The following is a 20,501-nucleotide window of genomic DNA, read 5'->3' as shown; positions in this document are numbered from 1 at the left end:
GGCTCAGGTAGCGGAACGCGCTGGGCTGCGGTGGCCCGGACGGCAGCGAGTTCATCCTCGGTCCTGCCCAGGCAAGTGGCGAGGTGTTCCACTATTTGCTGCTGGTGGATGCTCACTTCAGCGAGGCGTTGTAAGACGTCCTCCATCGCGGGGACGTGCGCGCCACCTTCCGTGGTGCTGGTGACACAAACAGGGAAAGAGGAAAAAAAATTAGGAGTTGGGGCGGTGATCTTGTTGGTAATTCTTCACTGTTGCGCCCGCATTCTCCACCACTGTCACGGGGTGAAGAATCACTCGACAAGAGGTGCGTGAAATTCCCCGGAGGGTGGATTTATTGATAAGTGTAGGGTGCCTGGTTAAGTGTGCCGATCTGCTTTCTGGTGGCTGGTGCTTCCCGTGTGCTCTCCATGCTCTTCGGTGCCAATCAAGGTGAAAGTGGGTGTCCTGATGTGCTCCAAAGTGAGTGGGCTGTCGGTCACTGGCTGATTTCTGCGAAGAAATGAGAGAGGGATTAGACCAGAGTTGCATTCGATTCGAGACTGTTGTTTGAGTGCAGCGTGTGCTGCTTAAGAGTGTGCAGGCTGATGGGGAGCAGCTGTGACCAATCAGCCGGTGACGAGGACATGCAGGTGCTTTCTGCTGGTTGCCAGGGTGACGCTGATTCCTCTGGGAGTGCTCGTCACAATATATATATATATATATATATATATATATATATATATATATATATATATATATATTATATATATATATATATATATATACTCACATTTTGTACTTTTTCTATTAGTAAAAGATGTCAATGCAGATTAATTTTCAAAGCCTTCTTTGATCATATTTACCAAGGGTGCTGATATTTTTGCCCACGACTGTATATATGCATGACGAAACTAGAAATTACATTACTATTTATGCTCTAGTGGACTGTGGACTGGAACTCTTTTGTGAGCATTCAAGAATGAGTCATTGATGCAACAAACTTTGTGTTCCGAAGTTCCAAGTTAGAACACTTAGATAACTTTAAACAATAAGAAAATGAAAATTAAATTCTTGAAAGCAACTTATTAAAGATATGTATAATGTTTAATGATATTAAACCTCGCTCTGGCCATCAATCACCTCACCTGTCCTCAGGTCTTAGTCAGGGGCATATAACTTTTTTCCTGAATACAAACCAGGTTTTTACTTGTATTATCATAATACAAATACCTGTATCCATACCATGTGACTTACGATGACTATTAGTGAACCATATGGATCCATTAAGGTGCTTTTAGTCCATTTTGAATATGATTAGATGAAAAACTGGCCTGAATGACTTAAAAGCTCACCCCTTTCATAGGTCCACATTTATTAATTTAGCAGATGCTTTTATCCAATTTGAATTACAAATAAGGAGAAAGAAAATAATGCATCTAGATGGCGCTATCTGTGCTGCTTTAAACATTAAAAAATAAAGATAAACTAATGTATATTATAAATAAATGTGGTCAGTCAAATTTGCATTTCAGGCTCAAAACACCAGAGCCAAAATGCAGAATGAATTATCTACTGTCCCTTTCATTTTGGTCGCTGTTGTTATAAGTATTTTTTTTATTTATTTATTCATTTTTGTATTATTGTGTTAATAAACAGTTATAATCATGTTTCTGTTCTGGATTCCCTTTGAAGATTTTTCCTTTGAAAGCTGATTTTAAAAATTGCTTTCTACAGAAGCATAGTTCCCTTGTTGCATCATCACTCCTCCCCACTCTCTCTTTCAATAAGTTGAGGGGAACTAACCACCAGTTGTTCGTGCAAAGACGTTAGGAGCTTTGATAACACACTTGAAGGGAGAACAGACGGGAAGGACTAAAATGGGTAAGAACCTTTATCTATGCAATATTCCTGTTTGATACACTTTTTAAACCTATATAGCAGGCAAATTTAGGTTTTACTGAGACAGATGTGACGCTCTTTAAAATAAGAACCGGCCGATGTGGGGATTTTATGTTTGTTTTAATGCTGTTTTTTTATTTATTTATTTATTTATTTTTTAAATGGCATGCATCTTTTGATTACTCCAAACCTTTGGTTTGGTTTCTTTATCTCAAATACTTCTGAATGGTTGATTTGATCAAGATTAAGCAGCATTCAGACTTCAATGGAGTTGAAAGCTTAGACTCTAATCCAACTGACATCTAAAAACCATCTCATCTTTACCTGTTGTTGTTCCTTAATGTAAAACCCTATTTTAAGATGAAATGACAAACAAAATATTTCTGAAAATTTTGTAACATGCAGTGTGTGCCATGCTAGGCAGTAGTGGTTAAAAATGCTATGGTCATACAGGATGCAACATTTGGCAACTGTATTAATGCAAAAAACTATTTGCTTACATGCAGAACTGGCTGCAAGCAGTATTGCATTCAGAACATCAATAAAATATTGTTTATGAGTTAGAGTCTTGCCTGTTCTATACTGGCTAGTGTTTTGTAGTCTTACGGTTAATGTGAATTGTGCAGCAAGATTTTGCTGACAGTCTTTTTAATCTAACATCTGTAATTTAAACTGTAGACAGCAAAATAATTAAAATAATAATAATAATAATACTTATGTTGGGTTAAAAGTGGAAGATTTGAGAAAAAGTATGCTTTTGCTTTAAAACAAAATGATTTACAAAATAAACTATGTATTTTACATGTAATTTAATTAAATAGGACATGATGCCCCCTGGTGTAAGAATGAGTATCTCCTCGTATTATAAACTTTCAATTTGCAAACATTTGTTCCCCATCATTTTGAGAAATAGATGATTTTATCTTGAGCATGGTTTACAATGACAAGAAATTTGTAAGATTTCTGAACAATAATAAAGTGTTAAACTGAACAATAATAAGATTCATACAAAAAATCAAAGCTGTAATAATAATAATAATAATAATAATAAAATGAAAACATATTTTGAAGTCATACAACAGCTTTATGCAGAAATTAAAATCATTACTAACATTTTATTTCCTTCCAGTGAGCTGTTGACAATGGTAGCTTGTTTCTGCCACAGGATAAAAAAAAAATAAAAAAAAAAGAAATTATAAAGGCAATTGCTACTTTTTATCGCACAGTTCTGGCTTTTGTCCTTGGAATATTGAGAACAAAATACAAAATTGCGAGATATAAACTGAGAATTGTAAAATTTAAACAAATCACAATTCTGTGAAAAAAAAAAGTTAGAATTGCGAGACGTCAACAAATTCAGCAGGCCGGGGGGTTACTCACGAGACTACGCTCTACTCCCCATCCCCCCTCCCTCTGGGGGGGACCTGCAGGAACCTGGGGGTAGGACAGATGAGGCGAGAGAAAAGGAGATGGAAGGAGGAGTGACAGAGACGAGAGAGGGGAGAGAGGAGAAAAATAAAATAAAAAATCCGGTTCCCAGACGCACTGCCGCTTGGCCCTCCACCAGCTGGGTGATCTCCTCTGTGGTGCCTGGCGGTGGCACTGGACGGCCATCGGTGGACGGCACGACACTCCTCCACCGCCCGGTGGACAGCGACGGCTCCTCCGGTTTTGGGCAGCCGGCAGGAGTCCCCCGTTCCCTGCTTCTCCCCATTCCAGTGGATGGCAGCAGGCTACGGCTCCCTGGCGAATGGCGCCAGCTCCTCCGCTCCCGCTCCCGGACAGCCGGCAGCAAGCTCGCCTGTCCCCGGAAACTCACTCCAGCCCACCGCCTTGAGTGTCCAGGGCGGCACACTGCTCGATGGCACCGCGGATTCTACACAGCGGCGAGGGATCTTCAGCAGCGCGTCCCTCCTTCTCCCGGGCTTCGGCACCACTGTAGCAATAAAACCTCCATAATCATAGGGAAGAAGGAGGCGGGAACCGGCAGACAATCAAACAGAAACTTTAATAACAAAATAAACACAAAAAACAGCGCAACAGCCCCTCGCGGATGACTGTCGCACACAAATAAAAAGCAAACACAAACTAAAGCCCAGGCCTGGTCCTCTCTCGTCCTTCACCGTCGTCGCTCCAGTTTTATATCCTTCCATCTCCTCCGTGGGACTCGAGACCGGTGGGTCGCTTCGCTCCTGTTCCCACGTCTCTCGGCCCCGCCCCACTCGTCACAATAATATATTAGATTGCAGTTGCATTCTTTTTTAGTCCGCGGCAGAAAATTACAAGATGCAATTTTGTTTTTATTTCATGGAGTTCTGAGTTTATATCTCACAATTATATATCTTGAAAATTCCGATTTCTTTCTTAGAATTGCAAGAAAAACAAGTCAACAAACAAATCGTGAGATTAAAAAGTTGCAATTATTTTTATTTCATTTGTTGGCCGTAATGGGCCTAGTTAACCACTAACAGGATGACTGAGTGAGCTCAGTTGAATTTGTCAACAAATCCTTCTAGTAGATTAAATTTTCAGTTCAAAACTCAAAAGAAAAGAATCAGAAATGTTACTTCTCTCATAAACCATTGTCTTTCTCTTTTCTCTGTGTAGCAAACAACAGTTCGGGATTTGAGAATATAACAGGTCCACAGCTCAACAACTCAGAGTTTTCAAACATGGAAATTTTCAATATATTCATATACTTTGTCGTCCTTGCTCTGGGTTTTGTTGGAAACGGGCTTGTCATATATGTGACTGGCTACAAAATGAAGACGACCGTCAACTCCATTTGGTTTCTCAGCTTGGCGATTGCAGACTTCATCTTCATCTTAGTTATCATCCTCAACATAGTTCATGCCTTTAACAAGAGGGTTTGGCTCTTTGGTGACTTCATGTGCAAAGTTCTAACCTTCGTGTCAGTTCTAAACATGTTTGCCAGCATTTTTTTGCTCACTGCAATCAGTCTGGACCGATGCCTGTCCACCTGGGTGATTGTTTGGGCTCAAAACAAACGAACTCTGGTCAAAGCCAGGATCATCTGTACACTCATGTGGGTTTTAGCCATTTGCTGCAGCATCCCATTCGTCCTCTTCCGCTCAGGGAAGAATAAAAAATGTTCCTATGATTGCAATATAAGCATCACAAAGTCTCTGTTCATATACAGGTTTATAGTGGGCTTTCTCATCCCCTTTCTGATCATTGCATCTTCATACATTGCTATCGGAGTGCGGGCCAAACGTCTCAAAAGAGGAAAGAAGCTAAAGCCTTTCCGGGTCATTATATCTGTGATCCTGGCCTTTTTCATATGCTGGTTTCCTTTTCATGTTCAACAACTGTCTCTCGTAATTGCAAACGAAAATGGGTGGAGTGACACTGAAAAAGTAATCAGTCAAATAGGACCATTCGTTTACTGCCTGGTTCATCTCAACAGCTGTCTGAACCCCATTCTCTATGTGTTCATGTGCGAGGAGTTTAAAATGAAGCTTAAACAATCTCTGCTGCTGGTGCTGGAGACGGCTTTTGCTGAGGATAATCTGCCTTTCAGAACATCTCGCGCTTCCACATGTTCACGCCTCTCAGAATCACAAGGTCTCAAACAGAATAATGGAACAACCATCTCATCATGCGGCAGCGGCCAGGACAGCAAGACTTGCTGTTAGAAAAGCAGTCTCAGAGATATTCATTCCCCATGTTAGACTGAAGTGATCTGAGAAAGTGTATTAGCAAGCTCTTGCCGCATTACATTGATGGTTGTTGATGACTGCCATCTCATTCCAGAGGTCCAAAACCTCTGGAATGAGATGGCAGGCATCAACAACCATCAATGTCATGCGGCAAGCAGTTGTTTCAAAGACAGTCTGAAGGTTTAAATGTTGCAATGTATGTGCCATCATTGTCATCAAACTAAAAACAATGACTTTTCATTGTTGACTCTGACATGCCCCCATTTTCCACTGGCTGGAAAAACTGGTAGCCACGCCCCAAACTCACGCCATTGGTCAGGACAGTGTTGCTGCTTCTAGTTTGGTTGAAAATTGTTTGTGTTGTTTATGCTTTTAATGGAAATCCTACAAATGATTTATTTTATACTTGACTTTGACTTTGCTTATTAAAATGGCTTTGTAGAAATATTTTAACATTATAAAATATTTCCAAGATATCTTTCAGTTTCACATAATCTTGTCACTGACTTGTTTTACACAAAAGTTTAGCCACATTGTAATACTGTTAATAAAAAGCTCTAATATATTTTGCTAACGTGTATTTAATCAACAAAACTGAAGATATTCTGTCTGAAACATTTTATCTTACTCAGTTTTTTATGAATACAATTTGTATGCTAATTCCGCCTGACCTTTATTAGACATAAAACACAGTCACAACATTAAACCTATACCATATATATATCTATATATATACCTGTCTGTCTGTCACTGTCTATACCAGCCCTGCGCCAAAAGCACTATTACAGAGGCTGACGTGTGTTTGTGTAATCAAATCAATAATGCATTGAGCAGTTGACATTAATGAAATACTTTTCCTTTAATGGCGAGTGCAGCTAAAGCAGGCGTTGAAAGCAAAGTGTGGAGGAAAATAGAAACTAAATAGAGGATGCTATCTTACAATTGATTAAGGGGACATATATATCTTAATTAGAGGGCAGCTAACATGAAGAACTCATATTAAAATCTGAGGTGTTCATTAAATTATATCCATAATAAGTCACGAGTCGACTACACGTGGTATAAAATGACGTGATCTACTGAAAATGAGCTGAACATCTAAATGTCCCACTAATGCATTTTGGATAAATGGATTTTTTCATTACAAAAGTGACCTTGGACGGACTCCAGAAAGCATCACTTCTCCAAATTATTTCTATGTTTCCTGTCAATATGAATAAGTCATCATCTCTTACCGTTAAGAAGATATTTAACCAAGTGTTAGGAACCAGTAGTGACTAGTCCAATCAACTCACAGCACTATCCAGAAAACCGGTAAGATTAATGACCTTTTACTTAAAGCTCTTTTTAATTTAAATGTTTCGCAGGTTTAACATTTCTTGCAATATCTTTTTATTAATTTATCAACTTTTTACTATTTTGGTTTTGTTTCTGTTTTGTTTCTTAGCTTCTCTAGTTTTCAAACATTTATTTCCTTGATGCTTTGCAAATTAATAAAATTGGTTATAATTTATGCCTTTAACAGCCATTAACCATCACTTATTTATTAATCAGATTTAAGCTGAAATTTGTATTACGTTTAGTTACAGAAAGAGATTTTGGTTAATCATTTTTGTATATTCTTTCAGCCTCTTCAACAAATAAAGAGCAAAATGAGTAAGTGGCAGTTTTTCTGACTAAAATGACATAGCAGTTGCATTAAACAACATTGTGAAAGCTTCTTTAGCAATCTTTCACATTTTCTCAGTTGTCCACACGATAACACTGCAACCAGAGTTTGTGAAAATCTTCACCCTTGCAGGAGTTTAAAAAAATGTTGGGTTTCAGTGAACTGGTGCTGTGTTTATGCCAAACCACACAGAATAGGCTGCAGTTTTGAAAATACCCGCATTCATGTGGACAGGGCCTTAGATTCTGTTTTCATGGACTTCTAATTTGTTTTTATTTGTTTTTATTAGTTCCTATTGTCCTTGATTGTATTTTTAACCAGCTTTTGTCTTTGGTCTGACCATAAACGTTTCTAGCTATTAATTTTATTATTTGTTTTTTTTTAGACCAAACCTTACCCCCATCAACCAACAGCACAGCTGTCACAGTGAAATACTTAAAGAACATCAATATTTTCCTCCACTGTATCATATGTGTTCTTGGTGTTGCTGGCAATGGAATGGTCATCTACATCGCAGGCCTCAAAATGAAGAGGACGGTCAATACTGTCTGGTTTCTGAACCTGGCGGTAGCTGATTTCCTGTTTTCATTTTTCTTGATCTTTAATATAATTTACGAATATCGTGATTTGGATTGGCCTTTTGGTGACTTTGGGTGCAAGTTGAGTAGCCTGGTGACTGTGCTGAATATGTTTGCCAGCACGTTCCTGCTGACAGTGATCAGTCTGGACCGCTGCCTGTCCATCTGGGTGGTGGTGTGGGCTCGGACTAAACGGACCGTCCTGAAAGCGAGGATAATCTGCCTGCTTATTTGGTTAGCAGCAGTTGCTTGCACCATGCCTTGTGTCATCTTTCGGAAAACATTTCACATTTCTCCACAACAAACAGTGTGCATCCTTGATTTTTCAGGACTGAAAGCCTACAGGAGGGAGGTTGTGTTTCGTTTTGTAGTGGGTTTCCTCATCCCATTTGTCATAATCTTGGCTTCTTATGTGGCGATCGGGGTACGAATTAATCGCCTCCGGAAAGACAATAAACTAAAACCCTTTCGTATTATCCTATCTGTAATCCTGGCCTTCTTCTTCTGCTGGCTTCCATTTTATGTTTACCGGTTCCTCGAAGTGTGGTTGCATGAAAAGAATGAGACAAACCCATCAGATGAGCTGACCAGCTTCAAGAATGTTTTTGACCAGATAGGGCTCTTCATAGTCAGTCTTGCTTACTTGAACAGCTGCCTGAATCCTTTCTTGTATATATTCATGTGTGAAGATTTTCAGAAAAAGCTCAAGCGGTCTTTGGTGATGGTGTTCGAGAGCGCCTTCGCAGAGGAACATCTGGGTCTCCTCTCGCAACATTCCCAATCCCAGCACAATTCTCATTCCCAGAGTGGAACCGGACCCAGTCTGACCCAGTCTGTGACACTTGAGGCTTAGATTAAACATTCACAACACCACATGTGTATTTAAATGAATAACATACAAAAAGGAAAAGCACATGCAATTCATCAAAATATTAATAGTATGTTCTTCATTTGTTTTAGTTTTTTTTTCATGTTTTAAAATGGAAGTTATAGATTAAAGAAAAATTATAGATGTAATGTGCCATAAATATATGAATAGGATGCATGCCTTGTTAACTAGATAGTCAAGAAATTGATAATTGTATTTTGTATCATTTCTCATTTACATGGATGTCTGGTTTTATAATGAACTAAAATGTGTTTTTGCTTTTGTTTTACAACAATGTTTGAATAAATCTCATAAATATGAAAAAATACACTTTCAATCAGTGTTGTGCTAGTTACTAAGAAATTTTCTAAATTTCTAATGTTTTTAAAGAAATTTAACTCAAGTACTTTATTGATTACTTATGCTGGGTACACACCAAAAAATAATCGGACTGATTTTGGGCCGATTTCCCCCCTTCCGACAATCCTAGCTATGTCCCGATTATCTTCATGGTTCTACAGATTATTTTATCAGATTATCTGATCATCGAAGACATCGAAGGCACCCGGATCACGAATCGTAAATATTCAACATGTTTAATATTTACGATCAGAAGTCCTGATCTGTGGGGAGAACCCCGAGGACAAATGCATGCATGATCTGCAGATTATCAGAATATTCTATATCCAAGTAGTTGGGAAAAGTTTTTTGTCCCATTTGCTGTGTGCCACCGGAACATGTTATCATGCTAACAAGCTGCCTGAATGCCTGCGACTCCACAGCAGAGACAGGCTGCATGTTTTTAACAACATACCGTCCAAATGCTTTGTTGATCTGTCCCTGGCTTACACCTCGGTTAAAATCTAATCACTGTTGTTTGGCTGGAGGGGCTTGATTCACTTTGAGTTTGTCCACTGACACCGGGTTAGCTTATAGCTTTGTTACTAGTAACGCCTTACTGCCCAACACTGCTTTCAATGCACTTTTTTTTTCTTAACACATCAAAAATTTAAGAAAAAGTTAACTAGATCAATATATATATATATATATATATATATATATATATATATATATATATTATGTCAGTAGGTTTTGTTCTGTGTGTGTGTGTGTGTGCGTGCGTGTTTATGTGTGTGTGTGTGAAAAATTAAAAATTAAGTTTTATAAAATAAGTGTTTCAAAAACTGTGGTTCTTAGAATTACCGCAATTATTACATTTTAAAATATCCGGTTCTCAGTATTGCTACTGAAATATCAAGATAAACAGTGAACATGCATACTTCTCTTTGTGCTGCTAACAATTGTTGCTTATTTTTTACTCCTTAGTCCATCCAAGACAGCATCAAACAGCAAGAACATTCTAGTGTGGCAGGAAAGACTGTAGTATACACCTGTAACCATTTCATTCAGTATGTTTATGTTTATGTTTATAGTCTAGCAACTTGTAAAAAAAACATTGGTGTGCTTATGCTGCCACATTTTAGGCCCTTATCAGTAATAATGTCAAATCAGCCTTTAGTGATGTAATACCAGGCTTTGCTGTCTGGTGTAAAACCACCAGTCTGTCAACAGGACTGAGAAGACAGAAACAGATCAAGACTTGTCCCAGCACATCAACAGCTTAAAAAATGGGTATGTGTATTATTCATATTACATTTTTGTTTTATGTTTTAACTCTCAGAGTGTAGTAAATGCAACAACAACAAACAAAAAAAATCAGTGTGGGGTACTGCACACTACAATAATGCACATGAGAAAAAACACAATGATAAGCTGGTTCTGAAGCCGAAAACATGACGGCAGACACAACACATAACACCACTATGCAGCAAGAGGATTTTACGAGCATTAATATCTTTCAAATATTTTTCTTTTCTACCATTGTAGTTGGTCTCATTGGAAATGGGCTTGTAATATTTCTGACTGGCTGCAGAATGAAGACGATCGTCAACTCCATTTGGTTTCTCAACTTGGCAATTGCAGACTTCCTCTTCATGTTGTCTTCTATCACAGATCTTTCGGTTTTGGGCCAATGACACCTTTACTTCACGAGATAGATTCCCCAGATAATGTTAACACTAAATCTGTTTGCTAGTATATATATATTTTTTTCTTGTAGTTATCAGTCTGGACCGATGCCTGTGCACATGGATGGTTGTTAGGGCTAAAAATAAACAAAATGTACTTAAAGCCAAGATCATCTGCATGATTGTGTGGGTTTCATCCACTGGTTGCAGCATTCCTTTCTATGCTTTTTCTATGTTTACTTTTACATTTCTGACAAGATATGAATTTACAGTGTGCTTGCTCATCTCCTTTCTGATCATTGCATCTTCATACATAGCGATTGGAGAACGAATCAAACACCTCAAAAGGGTGGCTCTTTCAGAGTCATAACTGTAATTCTGTCTTTTTTCACATGTTGGTTTCCATACCATGTTTTGCCAGATTTGTTTTAAAAGCATAGTAAATGGCAGGAGTACCAAAATATACAAGATTGCAATGATTGTCAGTATATGCCTGGTTCTGTCACAGCTCATAAGAGGCAAAGACTCAAGTGCAGGCAGAGGAGGAGTCTTTATAACTCACCAAAATAAACAAAAACACAACTGAAACCACCCCGAAGAGGGAAAATACCAGAGTAACCTCAACAATGAAACAAAACTGAGCACAGTGCATACAGCCAGGCACAAAACAGTACACACGTGAAACATATGAGCCCAGAAAAGAAAACGCAGGGAGTTTATAAAGAAGAGGCAATCAGGTGTACAGCTGGGACAAAGTAATTATTGAATTAGGTAACGAGAGAACAAGTGAGTGGAGTTTAGGAGAATGGATTCCAGAAGAAAGGGAGAAACACAGATGGAGCAACTACAGTAAAACAATAATGAGGTAACAAGATGGGCGGGGTCAGACAACAGACAGGAGTGAGCACATGACACCAAACAAAGACAACACAAGCCATGTGCTCACAGAAAGACATGTCATTTGGTGGCCATCCTGGGCACACCAGCTGAAGACTGTGACAGCTGTCTGAACTCCATTCTCTATGTGTCCATGTGAGATAAAAATAAGAAGCTTAAAGAGTCTCTGCTGCTGATGCTGAAGATGGCTTTTGCTATAGATCATCTGGACATCTGAAGGCAGAAGCAAAAGAACGATCAGGACATGAAAACCCAAAAGAGTTGTTAGATATGTAGAAAACTGGTCCTCGAGTGATGAGCCTGTATCTTATACAGTATGTTTATTGTCATACAGCTACTACTGCTACTGCTAAATTATGTTTCCCACAAACAGACTTGGCCCACATGTGGCCTCAAGGTGGCACTGCTGGCCTCCTGTTGTCAATGGCATGTACCCTTTCAGCCAGAGCTGGGCCATGTGTGGCAATGATGGGACAGGGAACTGGCAAACAACACGAGGGCCGATTGTTGATGGGAGGAGTGTGACCCAGATCATTCCAGTGATATGTCTCCCCAAATCAGTCTAAGATCTGGCAGCATATTATTACCCATGATAAACAAGAACAAGATAAATGCAATATTGAATGAGAATGGTTAAATGATCAAATACATTTTAATGAAGTGTAGTATTGTTAAAATGCAGTCTTTGAAATGGGAAGTCAAAACAGAATGAAACGTACCATTTAAAAATTAAGCAAATCAGTCAAGTGCATTAAACTGCACTTAATTATAATTTTATTACATTTTATATTATTATTCATGGTACAAATAATCTTAGAATCCTTACATGAAAAGAAAGAGAAAGAGAGAGAATATTTAACCGTTGTCATGAAATATTTATTTGGTTGACACACACTGATCTATAATGGAGTGGGGTCACATCATTTTTATTAGAATGCTGTCATACACAAGCATTAAATAAAATGATCATGAAAGTATTTTATTTTTATTTAAATCCTGTATCCATATTTTATACTTGGTGTGAGGAACAGATCCAAATTCAAACCACATTCATTGGCGATATGTATCTCCTTCCTCTGTAGTAACTATTTAAAAATGTGCCGTTAAGAAGTTTTACAACAAGTTTTACGGCAACGATATCAAACGCTCATTGGCTCTCGTCAGTTTCGTCAGAGATTGAGACATGCCGTGTTTCTGGTGATGCGTGTTTTGAATGAGCAACCCATCGGAATAATATTTTCAGTGTTTAACAACTTAAATTATGCCCTGCTCCTTATACTAATATTATATTTTGCCAGAGTGGACTGCAACTGCAATGCATCGTCATTTGGACTACTGTGGTACTGCTCTTTGTCACAAAACAAAAAATCTGTAATAAATTATTACAAAAATCTGTAATAAATTATTATGACTAAGTTAAATGTGTCTAACGCTATCTGTTACGTTTCTGTTATAGACTGTATACTTTATACACTCACTCTTTATTGGTTGATTTGTTCTTTATAAAAATAAATAGAATTAAAGCATGTCACAAAATGAATAAATGCGATCATAGTAATATACAAAGTAATAATATGAAATATTACAATTCCCAGACAGAAATATAATGTTGGCCCAGATCCGGCCCGCATCTGGCCCGTGTGAAATCCATTCAGGCTGGATCTGGGCCAACACTGCTTGCTGTCTGGGTTGGGTCTGGGCTATATAAGGCTCAGGTGTGGCTCAGATTTGGGGATTCTGGTTTACTTAAAGCTGAGAATTGGCAACAATATTAAAACCTGTTTTGGCCCAGATCAGGGCCAGCTAAAGCTGAGAATTCGGGCCGGTGATGGCCCATGTATGACCTGAGCCTTTAATTCAGTTCTGGACCACTTCTGGGCCGTCATTCTTTGAAGTACTTTTGGGCCGAGGAAAAAGTCATTGTATGGGCCGGATCTGGGCCAGAAGACATGTACTATGTGGGTTGGAGCATGACTGTGTATCAGTAGCGGTTTTAGGCACGGGCGAACCGGGCAGCCGCCCGGGGCGTCATTTTTTCGTGACACATTGGGGGCGGCAGCACGAGCAGATAAACAAAAAATCCTCTGTGTCGCGAAAAGGTTTTTCATCATTTATATAATTTCACTGTGTGTGGAATTGGCAAATCGGCGCTCCCTGTAGCTGCCGGTGTCCTGACATTTTATCCTACCCTGTCAGATTTTCCTACGCGGGTTTACTGCGCACGCGCACATCAATATCGCGTCCTTTGTCTCATGCTAAACGACGATATTTAATGTATCTGCATTACTGTAAGGGTAGGTTTAGGGCTGGGGTAGGTGTAGACTTTAATAAAAACGCAATCTTATTGGTAGAAAATAATATTTATTGTTGGTTTCCTGTAACTGTATCCCTTTTAGCTACAACCGCGAATATAACACATAATTACTGTATTTGCAGTACTGTAAGGGTATGATTAGGGTTGTGGTAGGTGTAGACATTAATAAACCATAACTTTACAGTCGAATTTTCGTTGTGGAATTGTACTACCCACTGTTTTGGTGGGAGGTAGGAAAATCTGACAGCGTAGGACAAATCGACACCGGCGCCCCTGCTTGCTGAAAATGTACACTGAAAATGCACACAGAAGCTTTGCTGTGAGAGATGTGTAAGGGGGTGGGGCGAGAGGCGCGTGCGACACTTCACCTCTGGGTCTCTCTCAAATGGCACGGACAGGGCGGGGGTGGACGTGGACGGGGGATCCACACTAGTAATATAATTAATAATAGGCTAAAGTCAGTCACACACCTCGACTTTCTTCCAAATAACGCACATTTCATTCATAATGTTATAATACAGGCCTATAGTTCCTGCAAATGAAACTAGGTAATACAAAACGATTATGCGGTCATCAAGGTGAATTGGTTTAGTCTTGACTTCTGGTCCTGAGTGACAGTTGGGGGGGATGGGAAATCTGTTGATTGTCGAGTGCCAAATAAACAGAGATGGAGAAGAAAAGATCAGAGCCATCAGGTGCCCAATTTCGAAAAAAAAAAAAGAAAAGAAGAAGAGGAGAAACAAGCAAAAGATAAAGGTATGCAACTTGTCTCTGTATGATTACAGTATCCATTTCATGAATGAAGGGCTAATGTTAATTGGTGGTGGGTATAACTCTTTGTTAGCCTTTTTGCTATGATGCTTGCTATTCTTATACAACAATTATTTGGTTTCAACTCAATCACGAGATCTAATTTATAATATTGTGCTTTGCAATAAAACTGTTACAAGTTCAGTTATCATTTGCATCATTTTTTTAACGTTAGGCCCTGTAAGTAACCAACGGCATTTTCAAATCTGTAGGTTAAAGATGAACATTTGCTATTTATTTGCTACACAGTATGCTAAGTATAGTTTCCTAAGTATAGTTTTACAAGTCATAACTGAAAGTGTGTCATGCGTATAATTTGAGGAAGTAACCTAATGGGTAATGGTACCTCCATGAAAGTTAGATTAATATACAAATTTTGGTTGAAAAATATCCTGAAACCCAAAAAGTTTTTGGTGATTAAAAAATAAAATCCCATTGTTTTTGCCTATACATATTATTTAAAGTCATTTTATTTTTTTAAACAACTGAGTCCCAGTGACCATAGCATAACATGAATAAAATATAATTTTTCAGTATATATATATATATTTGTTTTACTATTTGTTTCTATGCTCTAAACAATGTGATGACATGGGGGGAAAAATAAAATAAATAAATGTTTTTTTCCGGGTCTAGGAGGATATAGCGTGCAATGACAGACATTTAGTGTGTAAGAGCATGTTTATGTAACCCTTCTATTATGTTTTGAGTCAATTTGACCCCAGGCTGTTTTAGCTTTATAAAACATTATCCTATGGTCTTTTGATTTCAAATGCAGTTCAATTGCAATTTCAGGGGCACTTCTAAAATATTTTGGAGCATCCTCTGCCACTGGTCAGGATGAGCCAACCACCTCCTCCGCTACACATGACACACAAATATCCGATATTGAGGATGAAGACCTCTTTTACTCTACTTCTCCCCAGCATGAGCTTTCAGGTGTGCATATCGTGTGTTTGTGTGTGTGTGTGTGTGTGTGTGGGCTACAAGACAACTGGACAACTGCAATTTAATGTAACTCTAATATTTCTGATAATTTATGAGTAGGACTGTGTGTTTTCACTGCTATGTGTTTTGAGTAATATGCCAATATGCCGTGTGATAGAAATGCCTGGATCTGAACCCCCACTTAGTCCCACTGGTGAGGATGAGCCTCTGTCAACCGACCCTGCTCACTGGCCCTCACCATGGGGGGGGGGGGGGGGGGGGGGGGGGGGATGGGTGTGCTCGAAAGGGGTCTCGCCCAGGGTGTATTTCAATGTAGAACCGCCACTGCTGTGTATAATGTGTGTTTTAAAACCAAACAGAGAACATCTCTTCAAGTAAAACCACACTATAATAAAATGTTTTCTCCACTGTGTTAAATACACTGGTAAAGGACAGGTATATTGAGGTCTTAGCCCACTGAGTAAAACAATTCACAGGTAATTAAAAATAACATTTCCATAGTGTTTACATAATTATAAAATGGAATGTTTTATTAAAGTTTGCAAAAAAATAATAATAATAATAATTTATTTCAAAAGATTTTTAAAAAACAATGTTTTGAATATTCAGAGAACATTCTGAAGTAATAATGGGAACTTCATGGTAATACTAGCAAAATGTCACTTTATTGTTACTGAGTTTTCATCATAAAATGCAGCAAGACAAATAACAAATAAATGACAAATAAAAAAGTGTATCTCCCCCATATTAGTCAGAATAACTCGCTGCTCTGTCTTGTCTGTGGTTATTCTCTTTGTGCAGCAATGTTGTTTCACTGCATGAGAAAATGGACGTGTGACATGATAAAAATCTATTGCATGAGTCTCACGCTAACTGTATTGGCAGCCTTTATCATTAAATATGTCTTTCATGGTGTGAATGGGCCTTTACTTTGAATGAGCGAACTGATGTTTCAGCCTATACAATTGAGGAAAATAAGACCATTGGATGCTGCGATTGACCAATCAGAATGTAAAGAATAAGTCAAGTCAACTTTTATTTATATAGCACATTTAAAAACAACAGAGGTTGAGCCAAAGTGAATAAATGTTAAAAACAGTTAAAAAACAACAACACATAATTCTATCAACATCAACACATAATTTATAATCTATTCAAAGGCTACAGAGAAAAGATATGTCTTCAAGGACGACTTAAAAATGGCTAAAGATGATGATGACCTCACATAGAGAGGAAGACTATTCCACAATTTCAGACCCCTCACCGAAAAAGCGTGGTCACCCTTAGATTTATAGCGGCAGTGAGGAACCGTCAGTAACAGTTGGTCAGAGGACCTTAGTGCTCTAGTCGGAGAGTAAGGATGTAAAAGATCACTGATGTACTTGGGAGCGAGGCCAGATAATGGGCCAGTGTAAGTTTCTCAGCGCTGGGGTAATGTGATCCCTTTTCCTCAATCCAAGTAACAGTCTGGCTGCAGCATTCTGAAAAAGTTATAAACAAGATAATGCATTTTGGGGCAAGCCACTGTACAGTGAATTACAATAATCTAACCTAGATGTACTAAATGAATGGATTACAATTTCCAAGTTAGAAGGGGAAAGCAAAGATTTAATTTTAGCAATTTGTCTCAGTTGGTAAAAACTGCTTTTTACAACGGCACTAATCTGCTTGTTGAAAAGAAGGGAGGAGTCAAAATTTACTCCAAGCTTCCTCACAGGGTCTTGTATGTTCGATGCTAACGGGCCTAGTTTGACGACTAGTCCAGGTTGACTGGACAAGGAGGAACCAAGAATCAGGACTTCCGTTTTGCTCTCATTTAATTGTAAAAAGTTATTTGCCAGCCACTGTTGTATATCTTTAAAACAATTTAATGCATTGTTAGATGCACGATTCTTGTCTATACTCACGGGAAAATAAAATTGGGAGTCGTCGGCATAGCAGTGATAGGATATACTATACTTCTGAAAGATGGAACTCAGGGGAAGCATGTACTGTGAAAATAACAGGGTCCCAAAACTGACCCCTGAGGGACACCACATTGGAACTCAGGGGAAGCATGTACAATGAAAATAACAGGGGTCCCAAAATTTACTCCTGAGGGACACCACATTTTAACTGAGACGAAGCAGAAGAGAAATCGGCCATGTTCACAGAGAAAGTCCTTTCTTTTAAATATGAATAAAAATGCTTAACATGTATTGAAACGATATGGTAAAAGAAATTCATAAAAATAACTCAGAAAATACATAATGGAAAGGAAACCTCACCACAAATTTTGTCTTCTCAACACTCTGCTGCAGACAGATGCCCACCACTCACTGATGATGTCTGATAGCTGCAGCTACATCAAGTTTGCTAATGACACCACATTTTAGGCCCTTATCACAACAAATCAGCCTTTACTGATGAAATGCCAGACTTTACTGTCTAGTACAAAACCAACAGGACCAAGAAGACAGTGCAAGATCAAGACTCGACTTGTTCCAGTGAAACAACAGCTCAAAAAATGGGTATGTATATTATTCCTATCACATTTTTTATATATACCTCTCAGAGTTTAGTTAATGCAGAATTGTGTAATACATAATCAATGCACACATATGTAAAAATAATATGAACAAGTCATGGCAAAAGTTTTTATTTATTTATTTTTGTTTTATCATTGCTTAACACGTTAAATAAATAAATAAAACAATTTCAGCTTCATTGTTTGAGTTTAAACGAAATTCAAAGAGGCAAGATGTTTTACAAATTAGCAGAAATTACTTTTTACAATTGTGCAGTGAAAAAACAGTGCAGTCAAACCTATTACACATTATTTTACCACAAAAATAATTAAGGCAATAAAAGAATTAAGATGAAAATGTTTTCAAACCTTACCAGTTTATTTGTTCTTTTATTATCCATTACAGCATACAAAACAATCATAGCAAAATGGCAGCAGCTGCATTTGTATGAAACGAGAGCGAGTCTGCAATAGCAGGATGACACAATTAAATAATTGTACACCATTTTGAATCAAGTTTAGCTAAACAAACACAAAGCTTCTACCAAGAAAAAAATATTCAAGCAAGAGTACAGCGCTGACTGTTGTTACCCGGATGAGCCAGCCTTATTAGCATTTACGGGTTGTTATCAAGGGATAACATACCTCAGAATGTCATGACTGACCAATCAGAATCAAGTATTCCACAGAGCCTGTAATAAATGAGCAATATCACATGAGTAGAAATTAGATATAGCTGTATATACCCATGGGTGTGATTCGGCCGTAGGTAATCACAGCATGCCGATATAGCTGTATCTCATTTAGTGTGATATTGCATTTATTATAACAGTTTTAAGGCACAATTGTGTAAATAAATTAGAAAGAACAATGGAATGTCTTTAAAAGCACTCGTTTGTGTAGAACTACTTCCTTCCGCCACAGATTTACATCTAAAATCGACAGTTTAACAGCTGAGTCCCAGTCTCCGTTACTAATTCCAAAACATCACTTTTGACCTAGTAACGAAGGAATGTTGAGTTGCTTCACTGAAAACGTATTGCATTATACTGTAAAAGCTTGCTGTATTATGTAAAGTGTTATGAGACAGATGAAGGAAGTGAGATTACCTGCATCTGTATGGAGCTAAAAATATGTCAAAACTATCAGAATTTGAATTGTGTAAATTTGAATGATTGACAACTGTCATTTAACAAAACTGAATTTTATGTGGTATTTAACATAGTTCTGAATTAGGATTTTTTTTTTTTACTTACTGAAATTTAACACATTTTTATTAAAACATTTTTTTATGGCAGTTATTTTTTAATAGACATGTTTTCAAACAGAATAATTTGTTGTTGTTGTTGTGGTTCTGAAGTGTTAGACTGCAAATATCCAGTTTTTAAAAACACAGCTTCAAGTTTTCATTAAAAAAAGAAATTCAGAATCTTATGAGTATTGAGATGTGCTACGTACTTGCTTAACTGACCGCATAGTCACAGCATAAGAAGCAGCCACTGAACAATAAATATAGGCTAACATTACAAACAAATTTCATAACTTTTTATAACATTTTATACAATCATAAATGTTATTTTTATATAATTGTATATAATTGTATTTTCCAGTGTTATATGTTTAACTATGATTATGTTTCATTTTAATATTCCAATAAAAAATACTGCAGACTTTCTCCGGGTCTCATATCTTTATTAAAATTAAGCAAAAACGACACATAAATGTTTACTATCAAGAGCTGTCAAGTATTTGCTAGAGCGAGTTTATAGCTTACAGGCATCCGTACACCGGCCGCCCCCAGCATCTTCTTGGATGTAACGGAACATTTCTCTCAAGTCTGCACCGAGCGGCTACCTTCCGCTCTCTCTCATGAAGCCCATGCGGAAGTGACTAAAACTGTAATTCATCGACTGACCACTTGAGGCTGGCTGCAGAAGGGAGTCAATCCCATAGACTCCCCATGTTAAAATGCCCAACTTTACAGCAGGAAAAAACATGTTTACACCCTGATGCAAATGATTTGGGTCTATATAGCAAATTTCACCCTTCATGACAACTGTAATGGGGGTGAATTATTTTATAACTCATCCGTTTAAATTATATTAAGTTGTGCATAATTAAGGGCATGCATAATTGCTGCTGCTGTCACCACCATCGCGCTAGGTGGGCGTGGCTTCAGCAACCAGCTCCCGCCTTTTTGCCTATTTTTGATAACCCCAGAGTAACACGTGGTGATGCACTGCCAAGATGGCGACGGCACCCTCCGCCCACTTTGGTTTCAAAAACTCTCTTCGGAAACCTATGTGTGACGTCATGGACACTACGT

General features: G+C 38.1%; 2 protein-coding genes and 1 pseudogene across 2 annotated transcripts; all 3 read left to right on the top strand.

Annotated features, from left to right (window-relative positions):
• The first annotated feature begins 4,550 nt into the window (after positions 1–4,550).
• Positions 4,551–5,981, top strand: LOC113077775 (C3a anaphylatoxin chemotactic receptor-like). Its single transcript, XM_026250043.1, has one exon. The coding sequence runs from the start codon at positions 4,551–4,553 to the stop codon at positions 5,532–5,534; it is 984 nt and encodes a 327-aa protein (XP_026105828.1). The 3' UTR covers positions 5,535–5,981.
• Positions 5,982–7,210: 1,229 nt separating this feature from the next.
• On the top strand, positions 7,211–8,658 carry LOC113077802 (C3a anaphylatoxin chemotactic receptor-like). The gene is made up of 2 exons (XM_026250068.1): positions 7,211–7,214; positions 7,613–8,658. The coding sequence occupies exons 1-2, from the start codon at positions 7,211–7,213 to the stop codon at positions 8,656–8,658; spliced, it is 1,050 nt and encodes a 349-aa protein (XP_026105853.1).
• A 1,808-nt stretch (positions 8,659–10,466) lies between these two features.
• On the top strand, positions 10,467–11,132 carry LOC113077801 (C3a anaphylatoxin chemotactic receptor-like; annotated as a pseudogene).
• Positions 11,133–20,501: the final 9,369 nt, after the last annotated feature.

The sequence above is a fragment of the Carassius auratus genome, unplaced genomic scaffold, assembly GCF_003368295.1.
Source record: "Carassius auratus strain Wakin unplaced genomic scaffold, ASM336829v1 scaf_tig00023221, whole genome shotgun sequence".
Lineage (NCBI taxonomy): Eukaryota > Metazoa > Chordata > Actinopteri > Cypriniformes > Cyprinidae > Carassius > Carassius auratus.
This window is presented reverse-complemented; position numbering and strand designations above follow the sequence as displayed.